The sequence below is a fragment of the Orbicella faveolata genome, unplaced genomic scaffold, assembly GCF_042242905.1.
Source record: "Orbicella faveolata isolate gen_17 unplaced genomic scaffold, um_ofav_v1 contig_34, whole genome shotgun sequence".
NCBI lineage: Eukaryota > Metazoa > Cnidaria > Anthozoa > Scleractinia > Merulinidae > Orbicella > Orbicella faveolata.
This window is the reverse complement of record NW_028301563.1, coordinates 17224064-17240755: the sequence shown is the minus strand read 5'-3', so window position 1 is coordinate 17240755 and position 16692 is coordinate 17224064. Positions and strand designations below refer to the sequence as shown.

The 16692-nt window shown below is 38.5% G+C and overlaps 1 protein-coding gene across 2 annotated transcripts; it reads left to right on the top strand.

Moving 5' to 3' along the window:
* The first annotated feature begins 209 nt into the window (after nucleotides 1-209).
* Nucleotides 210-16480, top strand: LOC110051642 (hydroxymethylglutaryl-CoA lyase, mitochondrial-like). 2 transcript variants are annotated; one of them, XM_089271776.1, is made up of 11 exons: nucleotides 210-329; nucleotides 1991-2062; nucleotides 9798-9905; nucleotides 10385-10480; nucleotides 10919-10977; nucleotides 11384-11473; nucleotides 12193-12256; nucleotides 13142-13214; nucleotides 13863-13978; nucleotides 14398-14523; nucleotides 15305-16480. In XM_089271776.1, the coding sequence occupies exons 1-11, from the start codon at nucleotides 210-212 to the stop codon at nucleotides 15419-15421; spliced, it is 1041 nt and encodes a 346-aa protein (XP_089127902.1). In that variant the 3' UTR covers nucleotides 15422-16480. The 2 variants fall into 2 exon arrangements, with proteins under 2 accessions (XP_089127902.1, XP_089127903.1); XM_089271777.1 differs by lacking the exon at nucleotides 210-329 and having other exon boundaries at nucleotides 9798-9946.
* Nucleotides 16481-16692: the final 212 nt, after the last annotated feature.

Below are 16692 nucleotides of genomic sequence, written 5' to 3'. Positions count from 1 at the left end.
CATTTTTATGCTCGTCGAGAGCCATATCCATGCAAATGTCAAGAAAATCGATTACATAAAGTTCTTTAAGAATCCAAAACTTCATTTGACTCATTGCTTTAATCAAGCATTTTGCGGTTTTAAATGCCAGTTTATAGCGAAAAAACAAACCAAACAAACAGATTGCGCTGGTTATCCCTGGGGAGAATCCCTGGGGAGAAGCACTTGCTATGATCGCAGGCTCGCGAGCTCGTAGTAGTTGTCGTATTAGGCCACACGAAACGTCGCAGACAAGTCAAATGTTCCCAGCGCGAATGATTCGAAGAAGCGTACGGCAGTTGTCTAGTAAGGTAAGGCAGTTAGTGCAGGTTTGATGTTGCTTTTTAAGAAATGTAAGATCGCTTAGTTTGCTCAATTAGTAAGAAGTCACACGATGTACAGTTGTAGCGCTGTTCTGTCCTGTTCTACCGAACAACACGCTCCAGCTAACAAAGGAAGGTACATGTAGATCAGAAGGACACATCTAATTTTCTCTTCCTCTACAATGACCATTTTCAATTAATTCGCTTCTTGTAAGAATACAATGTGGAATGCAGACATATGCAAGAACAACTAAGCCCTCCCCCCCCCCCCCCCCTCACATCTACATGTACATGTATACATGTATGCCAACCTCCAGCCTCCTACACACAAATACATTCATCAGAAAACGTCTTGATAATTCAGTTAGCAACCATGGGGCTTAGTGGAGATTTATGATCTCAATGTGAGTGAGTTTTAAAAACTTTGATCTCACACCTGCTTGCAATAATTTGTATTACGGACCAATTTCTAATTCCTGGTTGAGAATTCTGAGCAGTTACAGCCTTAACTAATACGAAGTCGACCACAACTCAGACCAAAGCAAAGAAGGAGAAGCCACTTCTCACTTCTCTGGTGTTTTTAAAAAATTATGTGTAAGCATTTAAAATTAATTAATGCACACACAATTTAGCAGTACAACTGTACATAAACAGTACGTTCTTTATAAAATGTTCAAGAAATGAATTATACATGTTCAAGCTCACAGCCCTCAGGGGTTGATCCAGGGTTTTTCAAGAGGGGAGGGGGGTTAAGAACAGTCAGGGTAAAATGCAGACTGTGGACTGCTGAATGCAGACTACAGACTAGTGTGGACTGCAACCTGCAGACTGCAAACCGCAGACTGTGGACCAGGAGTAAAATACAGACTAAGGGTAAAATGCAGACTAGCGCAGACCACGAGTAAAATGCAGACTGCGGACTGTAGACTTCTTGACTGAATCATGTTACTATTTCCATCATTGAGAGCTAACTGTAAACAGACTAAATGGGACATTATTCAGGCTAACCTAAGTGATGTTCAGGCTAACAAGAGGGGTATTTAGTCTAACCAGAGTGATATTCAAGCAAACTTGAGTGCAGACTTTTCACTATGATTAGCCTGAATAACCCTGTTTTAGAGTCAATACTCGATAATGGAAATAACATGATATATTTTTTTTTCTAAGTCTACATTCTGCCATCTGCATTTTGCCCCTGGTCGATCTGCAGTCTGCATTTTATCCCGGTTTGCAGTATGTAGTCTGCAGTCTACAATCTACAGTCTGCATTCTGCATTTTACACTGACCAGGTTGTAGAATCAATGAGGCATGCGCTCAAAATGTTGCAATTTGGAAATTGGAACCTAACTGAAAAATACTAACAATGTCCATAGTATAAATTATGTATAGTGGGTCACCTGACCAGATTGGTGGCCTTTTTCTTACCATAATAATGTTTACAGTCTTTTTTCAATCTTACTCTCCCCCTCCCCTAAATCATCCCCTGATGTGACCCCTAGAAGAACTCGGTAAAGGATGTACATGATGACTTAGGCCATCAGTATTATGTTGATGTAATGTACAGTGAAAAGGCATATGGCCAGTTGTAGAGTTGTAGTGTATGCAACCTCATGAACAGTCTAAATTATGTTTCATGCTTCATTTTAAGCCTATCAGTCAGCTGGTAAAGAAAGTCAAAATTGTAGAAGTAGGCCCTAGAGATGGACTGCAGAATGAAAAGGTATGTGAAGCAGTTTGGAATGTTAATTTAGAAGATTTCAAATTTTTTGTGAAAAAGAAGAATTAACACTTAAAGGCATTTTACACCAGGTAACAGTTTTCACACAATGAAAACTCTGCCATATGATGCAATATAAGGTGGAGTATTTTGAATCTTCATTTTTGGTGTTTGAACTTACAATGTAACTACAGTTATTTCTCTCATAAGCGACCACCCTTGGTACAAGACAAAGTGGTCGCTTACAGGAGGTGACTGCTTACATTAGGCAAATAGAAACTAAGTTGTTTGAATGAATGATTTTTTTTTTCACTTGCAACAGTTTTCAGGAAAAGGACAATAGAGTGTTCTTGTTAATGTGTCTCTTGTTAATTAAAATCACCTGATCAAAATCTAAACCAAACAAAACCCAGGAAAACAGAGTCAAACATGGGTTGCATATGCGCAAAATCTGGACTGTATTATCATTACTCAAAAACACTTTTGTCACTTCTGAGTAAAGATTTTCTAACAATCATACATGATCTTGCTGGGGGGTCGCTTAGCGCAAACAGAAAACAAAAGAATACGTCAAACTTCTGGTCTTAAAACTGGTCGCGGTCGCTTAAGAAATTTGAGTAGTGGTTGCTTACGAGAGAGCTCTTGGAACAGTATTTGACTGAGACACCAAACAGTTATTTACAAAGTGGTCACTTACGGAAGGTGGTAGCTTATGAGATGTGCTTACTATGAGAGAGTTGACTGCACTTAAATTCAACTGTAATGTGGTTGATTTTGATTGATAGTTAGATTCAGTAAATAGACTAAGGATGTTTTGGTTTGTGTTTATTGCATTTATTTACACAATCCAGGAACGGGGCAGAAGACTCCTGAAATTTGCGTATCTGGGATCATCCACCAAAAAGTGACGTCACATCCGGTTTAAACTGTGCCGCGCAGTTCGTTTCACAAAGCGAAAAAAATGGCGTTTTGATGGGGGAAGATTTTTCTCTATTTGCAAACCATCAGGTCCGTGTCCTTTCATACTGAGGATAGAAAGATGTTGCAGGCACATTCCTTCGACTTTTTAAGCAAAACTTTCGGCAAAAGAGAACAGTTTTGCATTGTTTTGAAGGAAAATAACGGAGAGCCTTCTGTCATCGAATGGCAGATTTTACACATTTGCAAAACTGGTGTTGTTCCGACTTTTGGTTCTTATTGTTCGTGATTCGGTGATAACACTAAGTGCAATAGCCTATAATGTTAACAACAACCTGGATGAAGTATTGCTGGCCATAGTTTGCACTGTGCACTACGGGAACACGTTTAACAGAAGCCGTTTTTTTCTAAAGTGAACACAGTTAAAGCTCTGTATCCACGAGCATGTGGTGGAAAATCGTATACACAAGGTTAGTATCCTATTTCCGTATCTCTTGTTGAATTCTTTTTTTCTCTGTAAGAAATAATCTATGTTGAGAGCTAGAGTTCATTGTAAATGCGTGCTTTGGGGATATCAGATTTCCCAGAAAAGATCAACAAAGGGGTGAAGCAGTCTAGATGAGTAGAACTAATTTCCTTCAGTCATCCAATGGTTAATTGTACATTCCTCTGTATTGTCTGAACAGCAATACTGCCCTGGGGATCAACTTCTTTGGGCAGCTCAAAAAGAAGGGGTTGACCTGTTTAGGGTTAGCTCCCAATGGTATGGTATATCCTTACCTCTTAACTTTACTCCCATTTTTGACAGCTACCCACTTCTACTGTGACCCGGTGGGGGGAGTGGGGGGGGGGGGCTACTCCGTAATATGCACTATATAGGTATATGTGGCCCCAAAGGGTATAGTTTTTAAGTCATTTTGGTCATAAATAGGGTAGCAATTTTGGCCACTTTGGTCTTAAATAGGGTATGGGTTTTGTACTCTAGTCTTGAATTGGGTAATGTTGTTTAGAAGAAGCTACTTTTTCATCATTATTGATAAGACCATAAACAAAAGGCCTTCAAAAATTATGTTTAGGGCAACTGTGTCAGTGGCAACGGTTGTAAATAGGTTGTCAAATTTTTGGTCTGGTCTTAAATAGGGTAGGGAAAATTGCAGATTTTGGTGATCAATAGGGTAAGGGTTTTGGGAAGCGGGCCACACACCCCCACCAAATTTTTCTGGTAGTAACCCCCCCCCCCTCCCCCCCTCCTGTGTACTGTAGAGTGGTTCATAAATAAATGCTGGACAGAATTCAAATTTTATCTTGTAATTAGCTTTAACCTATTATTATCTATTTATAATGAAATAGAGAACATCTTCTCTCTTTCTATTCAACAATTATTGGACTATGAGGTCGACTTCTTTGAGGTGATAGTTTGAGGCTGTATCAACCGTATTATCACCTGATGGGAATCTTGAGCTCAGAATCCAATAATATTGTTAAGTAGAATTGCATGATTTACCATTGTTTCTCTATCAAACTTCATACTTGGGTGCAATGATACAATCTGAAATTCTCACACTTGTAGGACTTCATAACTATTAGTTAAATTCAACTATTTTGAGATTTTAAAGTTATGTTCTGTATCAAATTAACTCAACAAGAGATGCTGTGAGAACACAGGCCGCTGGTGGTTGTTTACACAGCTTTTTTTTAGTTCTTCCAAAGAACTGTCTTCAACACCTCATATTCTGTTAATCTGGTGGGGATACAATGTAGCTCTGTAGCAACAGGACCTTTGTTCATTATTTGATCAATGTTTAAATGGCATCTACCTTCCATCTCATAAAGAAAAAATGAAAAATGGGTCTCATATGCATGTATCAAGCAGTTACAATGGTCCTCCTTTAGGAGACCAAAATAGTACTTTCTGCCAGGTGCTTTATAAAAGTATAACCCTTTCAGAAGCCTTCTCCTTTAAATACACACATTAAGACTTAACTCAGTATGAAGGTACCTCTTGTATGACCAGTAACAGTACATTGTTTACATATGTATCCAAAAAACCAAAATATATATTGTCCAAAACTCAGTCATGTTAGCAGTGTTAGTGTCTAATGAGCACCTACAAAGAGCTAATTTTACAATCATTCTTGCAACTCTCCTCAATGTTCTGGGAGTTTCCCACCTACCAGTTAGATCATCCAGTACCCCAGACAAGTTTTGAACTATTATCCAGATACGAGGGACTATAGGCTCCTAGGGACAGTACTTTAAAAAGTTCTATTATGATGAAATTTGCAGATGTCCTCCATAATATGAGCTTAACAGTTTTGTTACCATGGCAACATACTGGGTTTCAACCTTCTCTGATATAGGCTTTTCTGGCCACCTTTGGCTTTCCATTTTGATATTTACCAATGGTGCCTCATCTGCATGATCCAACAAGCATATTAATATGTAAGGTTGAAGTTGTGGCCTCAGGTTAGAGGGGACTGGAAAAGAATGAGTTGCCATGGGAAAATACAGGCTGTAATTATAATTTTAATAGCCGTAGGTGTGTTTCCAGTAGAACTATAAGCCTACCAACTTGATGTAATATTAGGTTGAGTGTATGACATCATCAGTAACCTCATTTGCATATTTTACACATTTTTCAAACTTAAATATCTTTGGAACTGATGCAGATATTTGCGAAAGGTTAACAGCATTTTTAATCTTTTGTGGAATTCTATGTGATACACCTACAAATTCTGACTCAAGGGGTAAAAGTTAAATGAGAGAAGCATGTTAAAGCATTGAGTTGAATTTATGCTGTTGGCAAAAGTTTACTGTAAGGCGTTGAAGAGAATTTTGGAGGGAAATTTGGTGTGGTTATTGAATTGACAGAGGTTGGTTTTGTTATTGCTTTAATTTGTTATTATCTTCTATATTTTTGAGGGAGAGTGGTTGTTGGCAAAAGCAAAACTGGCAATGCCCTCACTGACCTGTGTTCAGGTGTTTTTAGGTTTTTGTCTCTGACATTGAAGTTCAATTTAAGTAGTAATACACTGTCTTTACAATAGAACATATGGATATTAATAGTATAGTTATAGTAATTTTATGGCTCGATTTCTACCTCTGCTTTAATTTGTTTACACCAGTTTATTTTTTAAATCAATTTAATGTCATCAAAGGGGAAGGGGGAATCAGAGAGCAATAATAAATTAGACCAACAAATATAAATAAATTTGCCATGATTGAAGGGGACCAAAAGGTCAGAGATCTGATGTTTGAATCTACAATAGGTCTGTCTGTACAAAATAAAAAAAAGATTGTATTGTAGTATGGGAGTATTATGGTAAGTTATGTTGGGGGGTTGATATGGGATCCTGGCTGAAGTGTTGTAGGGTAGGAGTAGGGACTTAGGGGGTGGGTGGTGTGCTTGTGATTCTTTTCAAGAACCACTCTGAAAGTGAAAACAAAGTGGTTTGAAAAATTTACAGCAGAGGTAAAAATTATACATTATATCTTGTTTTTCTTAGGTGGTAAATGAGCAAATACCCACAAGAGAAATACAAACAAGAGAAGCACTTTATTTCTCTTCTTAATCAGTGTTCTTCTGAATTCCTCTTGTTAAACTAAATTACTTTTTCTGTTGAGATAACATTTTTACACTGGACTTTTCCTTTGAAACCCTTACTAACAAAATAATCATTGCTAACGAAAATTATACTTTTTACGATAATTGTAGAAATTGTTGTGCGCTCATTGGCTAATTTTCATCGTCAATAAGTAGACCTGTAGGCACATAAATTTATAATTTAAGAGATGTGTCAATGAGTGAAAGCATACAATTTGGCAATGAATTTGTTATTTAAAAAAAACAAATTGATGTCAGTTTTTCCTGTGTTTGCTGATGAGTGTTTGAGTGTATGCTATCGCCCCATGGATCCACAGCAACTGTGACAACATTATGACCAAATTCATGATCAATAATGTTCAAGACAGATGCATGAAAAACTGATGTCAATTTGTTAAACTGAAAAAGATCTGGTTGTTGGTCTTTTTGTGACTGATGGAGGCCTCTAAAAGTTCTCAGTTGTTGTTTAATTTTAGTGACTGTCATTTATGTTTGCATTTTCTTAGGTGGTTACCTCCTGGCATATACACCCCACACTGGCATACAATCCCTTGATTTAGATGATGCTGAACCTGCTTTTCCCATCTTTAACATACATGTAAGAGTGCCAGTGGACCTGTCCAAATGTGATTTGTTTCACTGATAATGCAAATCATAATAAAGATACAAAGCCTTTCTGGTGTGATTTCTTCCTTGACAGTGAAGTGCAACCTATCCAAAAGTTGCATTCTGTAAAAGGTTTACAACAATTATAAAATATAGGAGTTCCTCTGAAAGAACAGCTTGTTGCTTTTTTCTGTTCATTTTTCTCATTGAACATTTATATTTTCCTAATAAGCAGTTTCTTCACAACACATTTTAAGATGATAAATAGCCATAAAAATGACATTTTTATCTCTGAGATCATTTTCAAGATTAAAAAAAAGTTATTGAGTCTCTCTATGAAGATGCAAAGTATGGTTATTTTGTACTGTTGTGGATAACTTTAGGCCCATTTTAATTCAAAATACAAATGGAAACTTACATTGATAATCACACAATCCCTTGGCACTGTTTTGTTTTTTAATTGCTTTTTCCCAGAAAACAATTTGAACATCTTGTTACACAAAGAGGGGGGTGGGGGTGGGGAGGTATTCTACATAGTTTTAAATGGGGAAGCTCCATCTCAAGGTCCAACCCCTTAATACTGTATCCCTTTTCTTAACCCTTAGAAAGAAGTTTTAAAATATCTTTTTGAACAATATATCAGAATCCCCTCATTCTGGCTCAGGAGAGTAAATGAGAGATTATCAACAACATTTCAGAACCAGAAGAAAGGAAATCCCTAAGAGAAAGATTTCTGTACCCTTTCGTAAACCTGAATTCAACTTGTCAGAAATCCTTACCCTTTAATAGTTATATCTGAGGCCTGAAAACTTTTGAGCAGAGCTTCCCCATATATGTCATTACAATGAGTCCTCCCACATACACAATTCAGGAACTGTTTACAAGTAGTGATGAAGCTGGCTTTAAGACTGGTCTGATCAGGCAGCTTCAGTTTTTGAGTACAAACTTGTTACTCTCAGTCAACTTCTAGTATGGAACCTTTTCTTTTCTGATCTGGTCCAAGTTCACAGACACTACCAACTAGCAATCACTTTCACACCACTAACACTTAACAATGTCACTCGCAGTCTGGTTGTTCAGTTCCACTGCACCATGTTTCATGGTCACTCATCATTGTCAGACATGAGTTCATAATAGCTTGTAACATTCACCAGCCTGGCAGTGTCATTGTTGCTATTACCTGTTCCCAGACTTCCTTTTGTGGATGGGTGTCGGGGCGTGATATTTCATTACTGTTTGTAAACAGTTTGTTAAGATCGCACATTGAAAGAGTGATGAATCAGAATAATATTGAACTCTATAAGGGAGAATTGTCAGAATTGCTAGTGTTCTCTCATTCACTGGGACTGAAATGTCTTGATGTAAGCTTGTATAGAGAAAGCACATTCAAAATAAGGCAAAATGTATGAGTAATTTAAGCTGCAATTAATAAGCTGCAGTTATGATAGTTAGGGATTAAAAGACAAGGAACTTGGTCAGCAAACAAGGCAAATGAACGTAATTGAAGAAATGAAAGGTGCATGCATGCTTGACCTCATAAGATCCGGGGGGGGGAGGTATTGAAACCTTATAGTGTGGCTGAAACTCAACACAGTTGAAACGGAAAAATAAATATATTTAGATTATAACTGGAAAAAAAACATGAGATACCCAAATTACTGAATTGCCCATAAGAATATCTTCTTGTTTATTTTTAAGCGTTCACGGTCTGCCTATGTTAAAGGAAGCGTTTACCAATTAAGGAGTTGCCAAGGGAAAAGTTTAATTTATAAGATAACTTGTTCAAGGTTCTTAACCAATCGAAACAGAATTTATAAGACCAGTTTGAGTCAAGCAAGAACATGAATTTGCGTTCGCGTCGATCGGCAAGAAAGTTCCGCCGCATTGTGTGTGTGGGTCTATTCCTACAGTGTGATACGATTACCACCTCTACATTAGTCTTGAGTGTTTGTCAAGGGTAAATTTGAAAAAAATGGGCTTCTGTTAAATAGGTTCTCCCACGTCTAGAAAACTGACATTGCACTTTTCTCTTAGTGTAATGCCTATCTAAGAGAATAGGATATTTGAATTGAGTGCAACTTAGCTAGAATTCATTATTTCCACTCAAACGATTACTCCTGTGGAATTCAGTGAAGAAGAAACGACGACATTTCATAAAAACACACGCCTTCAAAACAGCGTGTTTTTGAATAAATAATCGTTCTGTTCCTCAAACAAACGATATGATGAGGAAGACGACAAAATTTTGTTTATCATGGCCAAATAAAACATTAGAAATATCCTGCCGATTACGAAATATTGCCATTTTACTTACTGAGAGAATGATTATGTCGCATTCAAATTTGATTTTGCCGCTCAGCCCGCTTTTTTACCAGATGTGCGTCACTTTTTGGTGGATGATCAAAACACAAAAACAGTGCCAGGCGTCACAGAGTGTTCTCCCCCGCCCCTGACACAAAATATTCTGGGATGACAATAGCAAGGTCAAGTCTGCCAGGCTCAGCAGAGGTTGATTTGGCAGATCAAATATTCCAGTCCTTTCAGGTATGAAGGGAAAGACAAGTGACTGTGGTTATTGTTCATAACTGCATGGTTCTTTTTTGTTTGTAGGCAGTTGTACCAACTAAGTCTAAGATCAAGTTGATTGATATGCTATCAGAGACTGGCCTTTCATCAATTGAAGCAACCAGTTTTGTATCTCCCAAATGGGTTCCACAGGTATTCAGAATGATAGTGATCAAGATGCAGCCATAATAATGGTAATAATTATGTCTACACCCCTTACCCTTCTCTTGTAACTTCTTATCACTCACTGCCTCCTCTCATTTCTCACTTTTTACCCCTCACCCATCACTGAGCATTTCTCACCCATACATGTAACTTCTCAGCCCTTAGCCCTAAGGTCCCCAAAACACCCAACACCCCTTACCCCTCATCTCTCACCCTCACACCTTAGCCCTCACCCCTTATCTCTCACCCCTCACCCCTCACCCCTTATCTCTCACCCCTCACCCCTCATCTCTCACCCCTCATCTCTCATTCCTCACCCCTCATCTCTCACCCCTCACCCCTAACCAACCAGCTCTCACCCTTCACCCCTCACCCCTCTCCCCTCTCTGAGCATCTCCCTTTGCTAGGTGTGAACTTCAAGATGTTTCTTTGTTTACGTCGATACATGTATATGTGCTGTGTCATAGATGGCAGACCATGAGCAAGTCATAAGAGGAATAAACAAGATCCCGGGCATTTCCTACCCAGTGCTCACTCCAAACCTCAAAGGTTTTCAAGCAGCGGTCAGTAGCTATAGTTTAAACAATGCAATAAAGAACTGAAGGTCAACCACCTTTTTCCATGGTCTACATTCCTACAGACCTTAAAATTGAAGTCAAAATGTTCAAAACTCAAATGAAGCCAGTGTTTTGAATGTTTTTTTTTTCATAATAGACCATGGAAATATTTTAAATAGTACCAAGTGTTTATTTAAATTTCAAGTGACATATAGAAACTTTCTGATTGTGTTGGCAAATGACATCACAAAGATCTTCTGAAAACTTTGAAAGTTCCACTATTTTCTCAGTTGTAATACTGCAACAACTCTGGTTTCAGTGCCATTTCTTTACAACATCAGACAATTTACATGACCAGATGGAAGTGTATTATCAGATTTCACCACTCTTCATTTTTGTAGATAAGTATATTGTACAGTAGTTGGTGATACTTTGTCTTTTTAGCTGGACTGTGGTGTGAAGGAAGTAGCCATCTTTGGTGCAGCTTCAGAGTCCTTCAGTAGGTGAGAAAATGTGGTCAAGGAGTTTTCATTGTGCTGTTCCATGAAATTCATGTATCCATAATCCACAAAGCCCTGTCACCCTGCCAGAGATTTCTGGTTGGACATTAATTTCATCTAAAAATTTTGGCTTGTGGCTCTCTTTGGCTTATGTTGGCAGATGCCTGTTGTGTTTTGTAACCATACAATACATTTACATTGTAAGAGTTTCTACCTTTATTTTTTTTAATGTATCAGTTAAAAATCTTTACTTAAAAGATAAATGCAGATGTGTACATTTTAATTTGTGACTGTTTCATGTGTCAAATATTAAAAATCTACAGGGTCGTTCAATTGGGATTTTATATGTTTTGAATGAGTTATAACACATGCCAATGTCACTTTTACATGTAATACCTTTTATGTTTAGAAAGAATATTAATTGCTCCATATCAGAAAGCCTACAAAGGTTTGAAGCTGTTTGCGAAGCTGCAAGGAAAAGCAATATTCTAGTAAGAGGGTGAGGTTTTCAATGTAATTTAATGATTGTTCTTATATGAGTACAGGGAAAGTTTCTTAACAGTATTGTTTGTTAAATGTTTACCTCTGAATTAAAATGAATTAGAATACCATTTAAATTAAGACATTTTATGTTCTTAGGCTTCGTGTCATATTTTTAGCTTGAACTGTCATTCATCTCCTGCCCTCGGCATTGTAGCCAGTTATGCTGATAGCAGGAGATCACTGACATTCCAGCCTTGCCGTATTTTGTGGTTTGATGTTATACTGCTCAGTGGTTTCACTAGGAGACACCTGTTTTGCTGTTTATCAGCTCTGAAATCTGCAAGTGATACAGTATTAATAATAATGTAATACCCTGTTCACACCAACAATTTGTCAATTAAAACATGTTTAAAAGTGGGTTAACTAAACAAGGTTAAAAATTAGTTGCTCATACCATGTACACCCCACAACTTAACATGGTAAAAACCTGTTTGATTAAAATATTTTAGCAATAATTTAACCTGGTTTGAAATTTGTCCTCTCAAAATGACTGCTAGACGTAATTGACAAATTGGAAAAAGCTAAACTTGATTTAGTTAAACTAGTTTAGTTGGTGTGAATAAGGCAATAGTTGTCTTAGTTTGGGTTTGGCAAAATATTTAGGAAAAAATTTCTGAGATTACCTACTGAGTTTTCCATTAGTTCATGAATCCTTGTGGTTTGTTTTATTTGTAGATATGTTTCCTGTGTTGTTGGTTGTCCATACGAGGGATTTATTGCTCCCAAGGCTGTAGCAATGGTAAGATTTAAAATCGTCAATGGGCATCTAGCTAAGCCTTACTTAGTTTTAATTATTGATTAATTATCTATTGCAAGTATATTTTTCATGTTCGGCAATCTTGGCAATCAGTTAAAGACATGTCGTCACCTTTCCTGGTCGTCCTGTTAGCCACAGAAGGAAACTTTAAGTGTACTTGTTTTGGTGTATCTGGCCAGTTCTTTCAGAAACGCCATTACTGTATGTTGTAATACCTCAAGGCAAGTGAAGTATTGGTACTCCAGCTGTTGCTCCTGAACTTGCTTATAACCATTTATACACCTGAGTACAGACTCTGAGGCACTGTGAGAGTAAGGTACCTTGTCTCCCCCCCCCCCCCCCCCGAAAAAAAAAGAAAAAAACATTAAACATCAACCCTGGCCAGGCAATAACGCTAACTGCTCAAATGCAATACAAATCCAGTATGTGTTTACCATCAGGCCAGTACACCTTCCATACTACCAAACTCTGCATTACTGCACCTATCACAATGGGGACCTCAATGGTGAATTGTTTCACCAGCACTGTCCACCAACGCTAAACGCTGTCTTACTTATTCACTTTTGAGATAATTCTGACAATGATAGACAAATTGAATAAATGTTGATTAAATATTGCAATATTAGACTTAAATATAATATAAATGTTTTTTTTTTTTTTAAGCGGCGTTGTCCTTCACGTCGCTGTCGCCGTCTGAGTACAGATGTTTAAACTCCCAAAAGTTGCTTTCGATCATTCGCTTGCACATCTGTAAATTACATTCATGTTGCTATGATCCCAGTTGCGGCAATCTCTGTACTACAGCCCTGTGCCTTCCTGAAAAAGAACTGCAACTTTAGTAACTATAACCATCTCTTTCTCGTGCAGGTAACAAAGAGCTTGTTTGACATGGGATGTTATGAAGTGTCTCTTGGTGACACCATTGGTGTTGGAGCACCAGGTTAGATGTCGTTACAGTGTAGGAAGTCTCTCTTTATGTGCTGAACTGAATTCATGTCTCAATCGAGAGAGATCTGAAATTTTACTTAAAAAAATACATACACCGATGGCTCTATACTATTACAACCACCGTATCATGCAACCATCAGAGCGGATTTAAGACGCATCTGGGTAGCGCTATGTCGTAAGTAGAACATGAAGAACATTGTTTGTGGCAACATTGGAATTAGAAATGTACTCATGGGTATTGGAGGTTTCTTCTCGGGTGCGTGTGCTAAGATCGGCCGAAGGCTGAACATTGTCCACAACCCCCGGGAGAACTCCCATGTGAAAAGGTCGGGATACTTTTCGTCCTGCTTAGGAGTATAAATCACGAATTTTGGTCTCACTTGGGTTGTTCAAGACGAACGCCACAAATAGAAAAACACTGTCATGTCTAATTAAAGTGGTATCTTTTAGGGGTCGAATAAAGCTCGTGGCACACCCAGATTGCTCTCCTCTGGGGTTTCATTCAAAATTTCCGACGGGCATCCCCGACCTTTTCACATGGGAAATCTCCCGCCCCCGGGGCCGTATCTGCAAACTATGGAAGAAAATCGTCATGCTCTCAGGGTTCTAATAGTTTATTCGATCTTTGAATGTTTACTAGGAACAACTCAAGCCATGTTGGAAGGTGTCTTAGACACTGTACCAGTCGACAAGCTGGCCATTCACTGCCATGACACGTATGGCCAAGCCTTGGCTAACATTCTCACAGCCTTGCAAGTAAGTAAAATTTAAATGTATGTATGTGTGAGTGTGTTAGAGCAGTTTTCAATTGAGTATCGTGAAACTAAACGCAAAGTAATCACTTTGGCCAATCACAAAGGACCAATCAATGAACCAATCAAAACTCTAAACAATTACACGTAACTGACTCGAAGCGCGGGAAAACATTTACGCGCGGGGCGCGATTGAGTTTAGTTTTGCTTCTTATTGGATGACGAAGTGGCGCGAGTTTTCTAAACCAATCGCATAGCGTAGTTGAGAAGTTTTCAATTGAGTGTCGTGAAACCAATACCAAATCAATCTAGAAAGACTTCCTTCTCTTAAGTGAGAACTCCTCTAACAGCATACAAGGTGTTGAGCTGTAAGTCCAGGACGACTCGACCGTAATGAGTGTCAGTTGTCTATTCTATTCACAGCTGGGTGTACGGACGGTAGACGCGTCAGTCAGTGGTCTGGGTGGCTGTCCGTACGCGCACGGTGCATCTGGGAATGTTGCCACGGAAGACGTTGTGTATATGCTTCATGGTATGGGCCTTGAAACGGTAAGTTTTCATTTGAAGGTCTTCATCTCAAGTTTGACTCACTGGGCACGGCGCAGTGTCACTTGCTAATAATTAAGCCAGCCCAACTTTCAAATTTACCGCCATTTTGGCTCAACTTTCGCCCTGCTCTTGTGTCAACCTAGATCCCAGACTCTCTCTCCTAGGAAAGGCAAAGGAGAGCGAGCCTGGGATCGAGGTTGGTCTTTGGTCAGTTCTTTTCTCCAAAACAAAGGAACGGTGACGTAGATTAAGGAACACGTGACTTGACACTGCAACTGAAAAAGTTGAGTTGAAGAGAAATTTGATCGAGTTAAGTAGCAAATCTGGAAAATTTAAAGTGCCAGAAATTAAAGATGCGTTGCAATGACAAGATACCAACGGCGTAGGTGACTGTAAAAACTATTTTCGAGCAAGAATTTGGGGTTTTGTTCAGATCGTTTTTTGTCTTGTCAGGTGTTGTTTGGGTGATGTGTAGAGTTAGAAAGAATTGATGACCAGGCCAATTTCGAGATGATAAAATTCCAACTTGATGTCGAGGCTTATGGGAATAAAACAAAGAAGAAATGAAATCGAGGTTTAGGGTGGAAAATAGCTTCTTTTGTTTTATTCCCCGAAACCTCGGCGCCAAGTTAGAATTGCAATATATCGCAACTCGTCTATTGAAAGATATAGGCTAAATATTTCAAGTCGCGCTGATGGCGTAATGATCCCAGACAGAAACTTAGGTCCGTCTTTTTCTTTATTATTTATTGCTTTATTTATTTTTTAAATTATTACGTAGGGGGTAAACTTGGACAAACTTATGGATGCGGGAGACTTCATCTGCCGAGCACTGGAACGAGAGACTGCCTCGAAAGTTGCTCAAGCGAGGAGAAAAACTCAAGACACAAAAAGCTGATAAACGTTAAAAGACAGTGATGATCTGTGCATTGTAATCCTGAAATGTTAATTCTCCTTAGTGACTCGCAAACATTTCTTTTAATTGTGGTACGGAGAATTTGTGGGAACAGTACAGCGTTTCCGTACTCATATTTTCGAGACCAATTTTAGAGCGGAAAAAGTCATCTGAACTGGCAGGCATGAACTGAACCGGTGGGAATGAACCAATATTGACAATATATTTATTGAATTCCGCGTCTGAGAACGGATGTCAGGAAGAAAAAAATCGCAGTTGGCTGGCCATTTGGAAAAAAAAGAAATTTCAAAATGTAAATCTCCATTGTAGAAGATTTTAAAGAAGTTAAATAAGGCACTTATATATAAACATACGGACATTACTCATCTTAGGGTCAGGGAGTAACAGGCTTAACGTTATATAAGTTCACTGACGTGTCTCGTTGGCAAGGCTTGATTCTAGGCCAGTGTCTTTCTTAATTCATCCCGCTGAAAGACTGGACGACCCTGGAAGACAATCAAGTTTGCTAATAATTATCTGCTTTGCTATCAGAATATGAGTTGTTGGAAGGTTTCTAGGAATAAAAAAGAAAGCAAAAACACTTTTTCACTCAGGCATCGTCCACACTACGCTCAGTGGAGAAATTTGAAAACGCAGCTTTACTTCTACAGATGGGCCCACCGTCCACACTAATCGGTCACGAAAACGGAGATTTTCGAAAACCCACTCTTAAATCCGGAGGAATTTGAAAGAGCCGGCTTTTTGTTTTCGTGTGGACGGAAAACACTTTGAAAACGGAGCTTTTCGAAAACGATGACGTCACGATAATCACGTGATTTCCCTGCCGGAGTTTTCCTCAAACACAAATCCAAAACGACCGGTGATTGTTGCGTTTTAAAATTTCTCCGGCGTAGTGTGGACGAAAATATTTCATGCGCTTTTAGAGTGAAACCTCCGTTTTCAAATTCCTCAGGCGTAGTCTGGGCGGTGCATTATAACTTCGTACACAAATGAAATTTGAATAATCCGCACTAATTAAAATAAGAAGACGAACCAATCAAATGGTTGCAATTAATCAGCCATGCGGTACGTGGTCGCAAAAAGTGTGCAAATTTAAATTGCAAATGATACATCGCTGAAACATTTGCTGCGCTGAATTCCTCGGCCACACATCTTCCACCACATTTAAAAATTCAACTAGCTAGCAGAAATTTAACTTCGCTCTCAGCCACTTCTGGGGAACAAGTACCAAGCTTGCGTTTTTGAATTGTCCT

Excerpts from the sequence above, each read along its gene's own strand:
- LOC110051642 (XM_089271776.1), top strand. The coding sequence starts at position 210 with ATGATCGCAGGCTCGCGAGCTCGTAGTAGTTGTCGTATTAGGCCACAC. Across the intron at positions 2,063-9,797 it reads ATGGACTGCAGAATGAAAAG|GCAGTTGTACCAACTAAGTC; the intron begins GTATGTGAAGCA and ends TTTTGTTTGTAG. Across the intron at positions 13,215-13,862 it reads CATTGGTGTTGGAGCACCAG|GAACAACTCAAGCCATGTTG; the intron begins GTTAGATGTCGT and ends AATGTTTACTAG.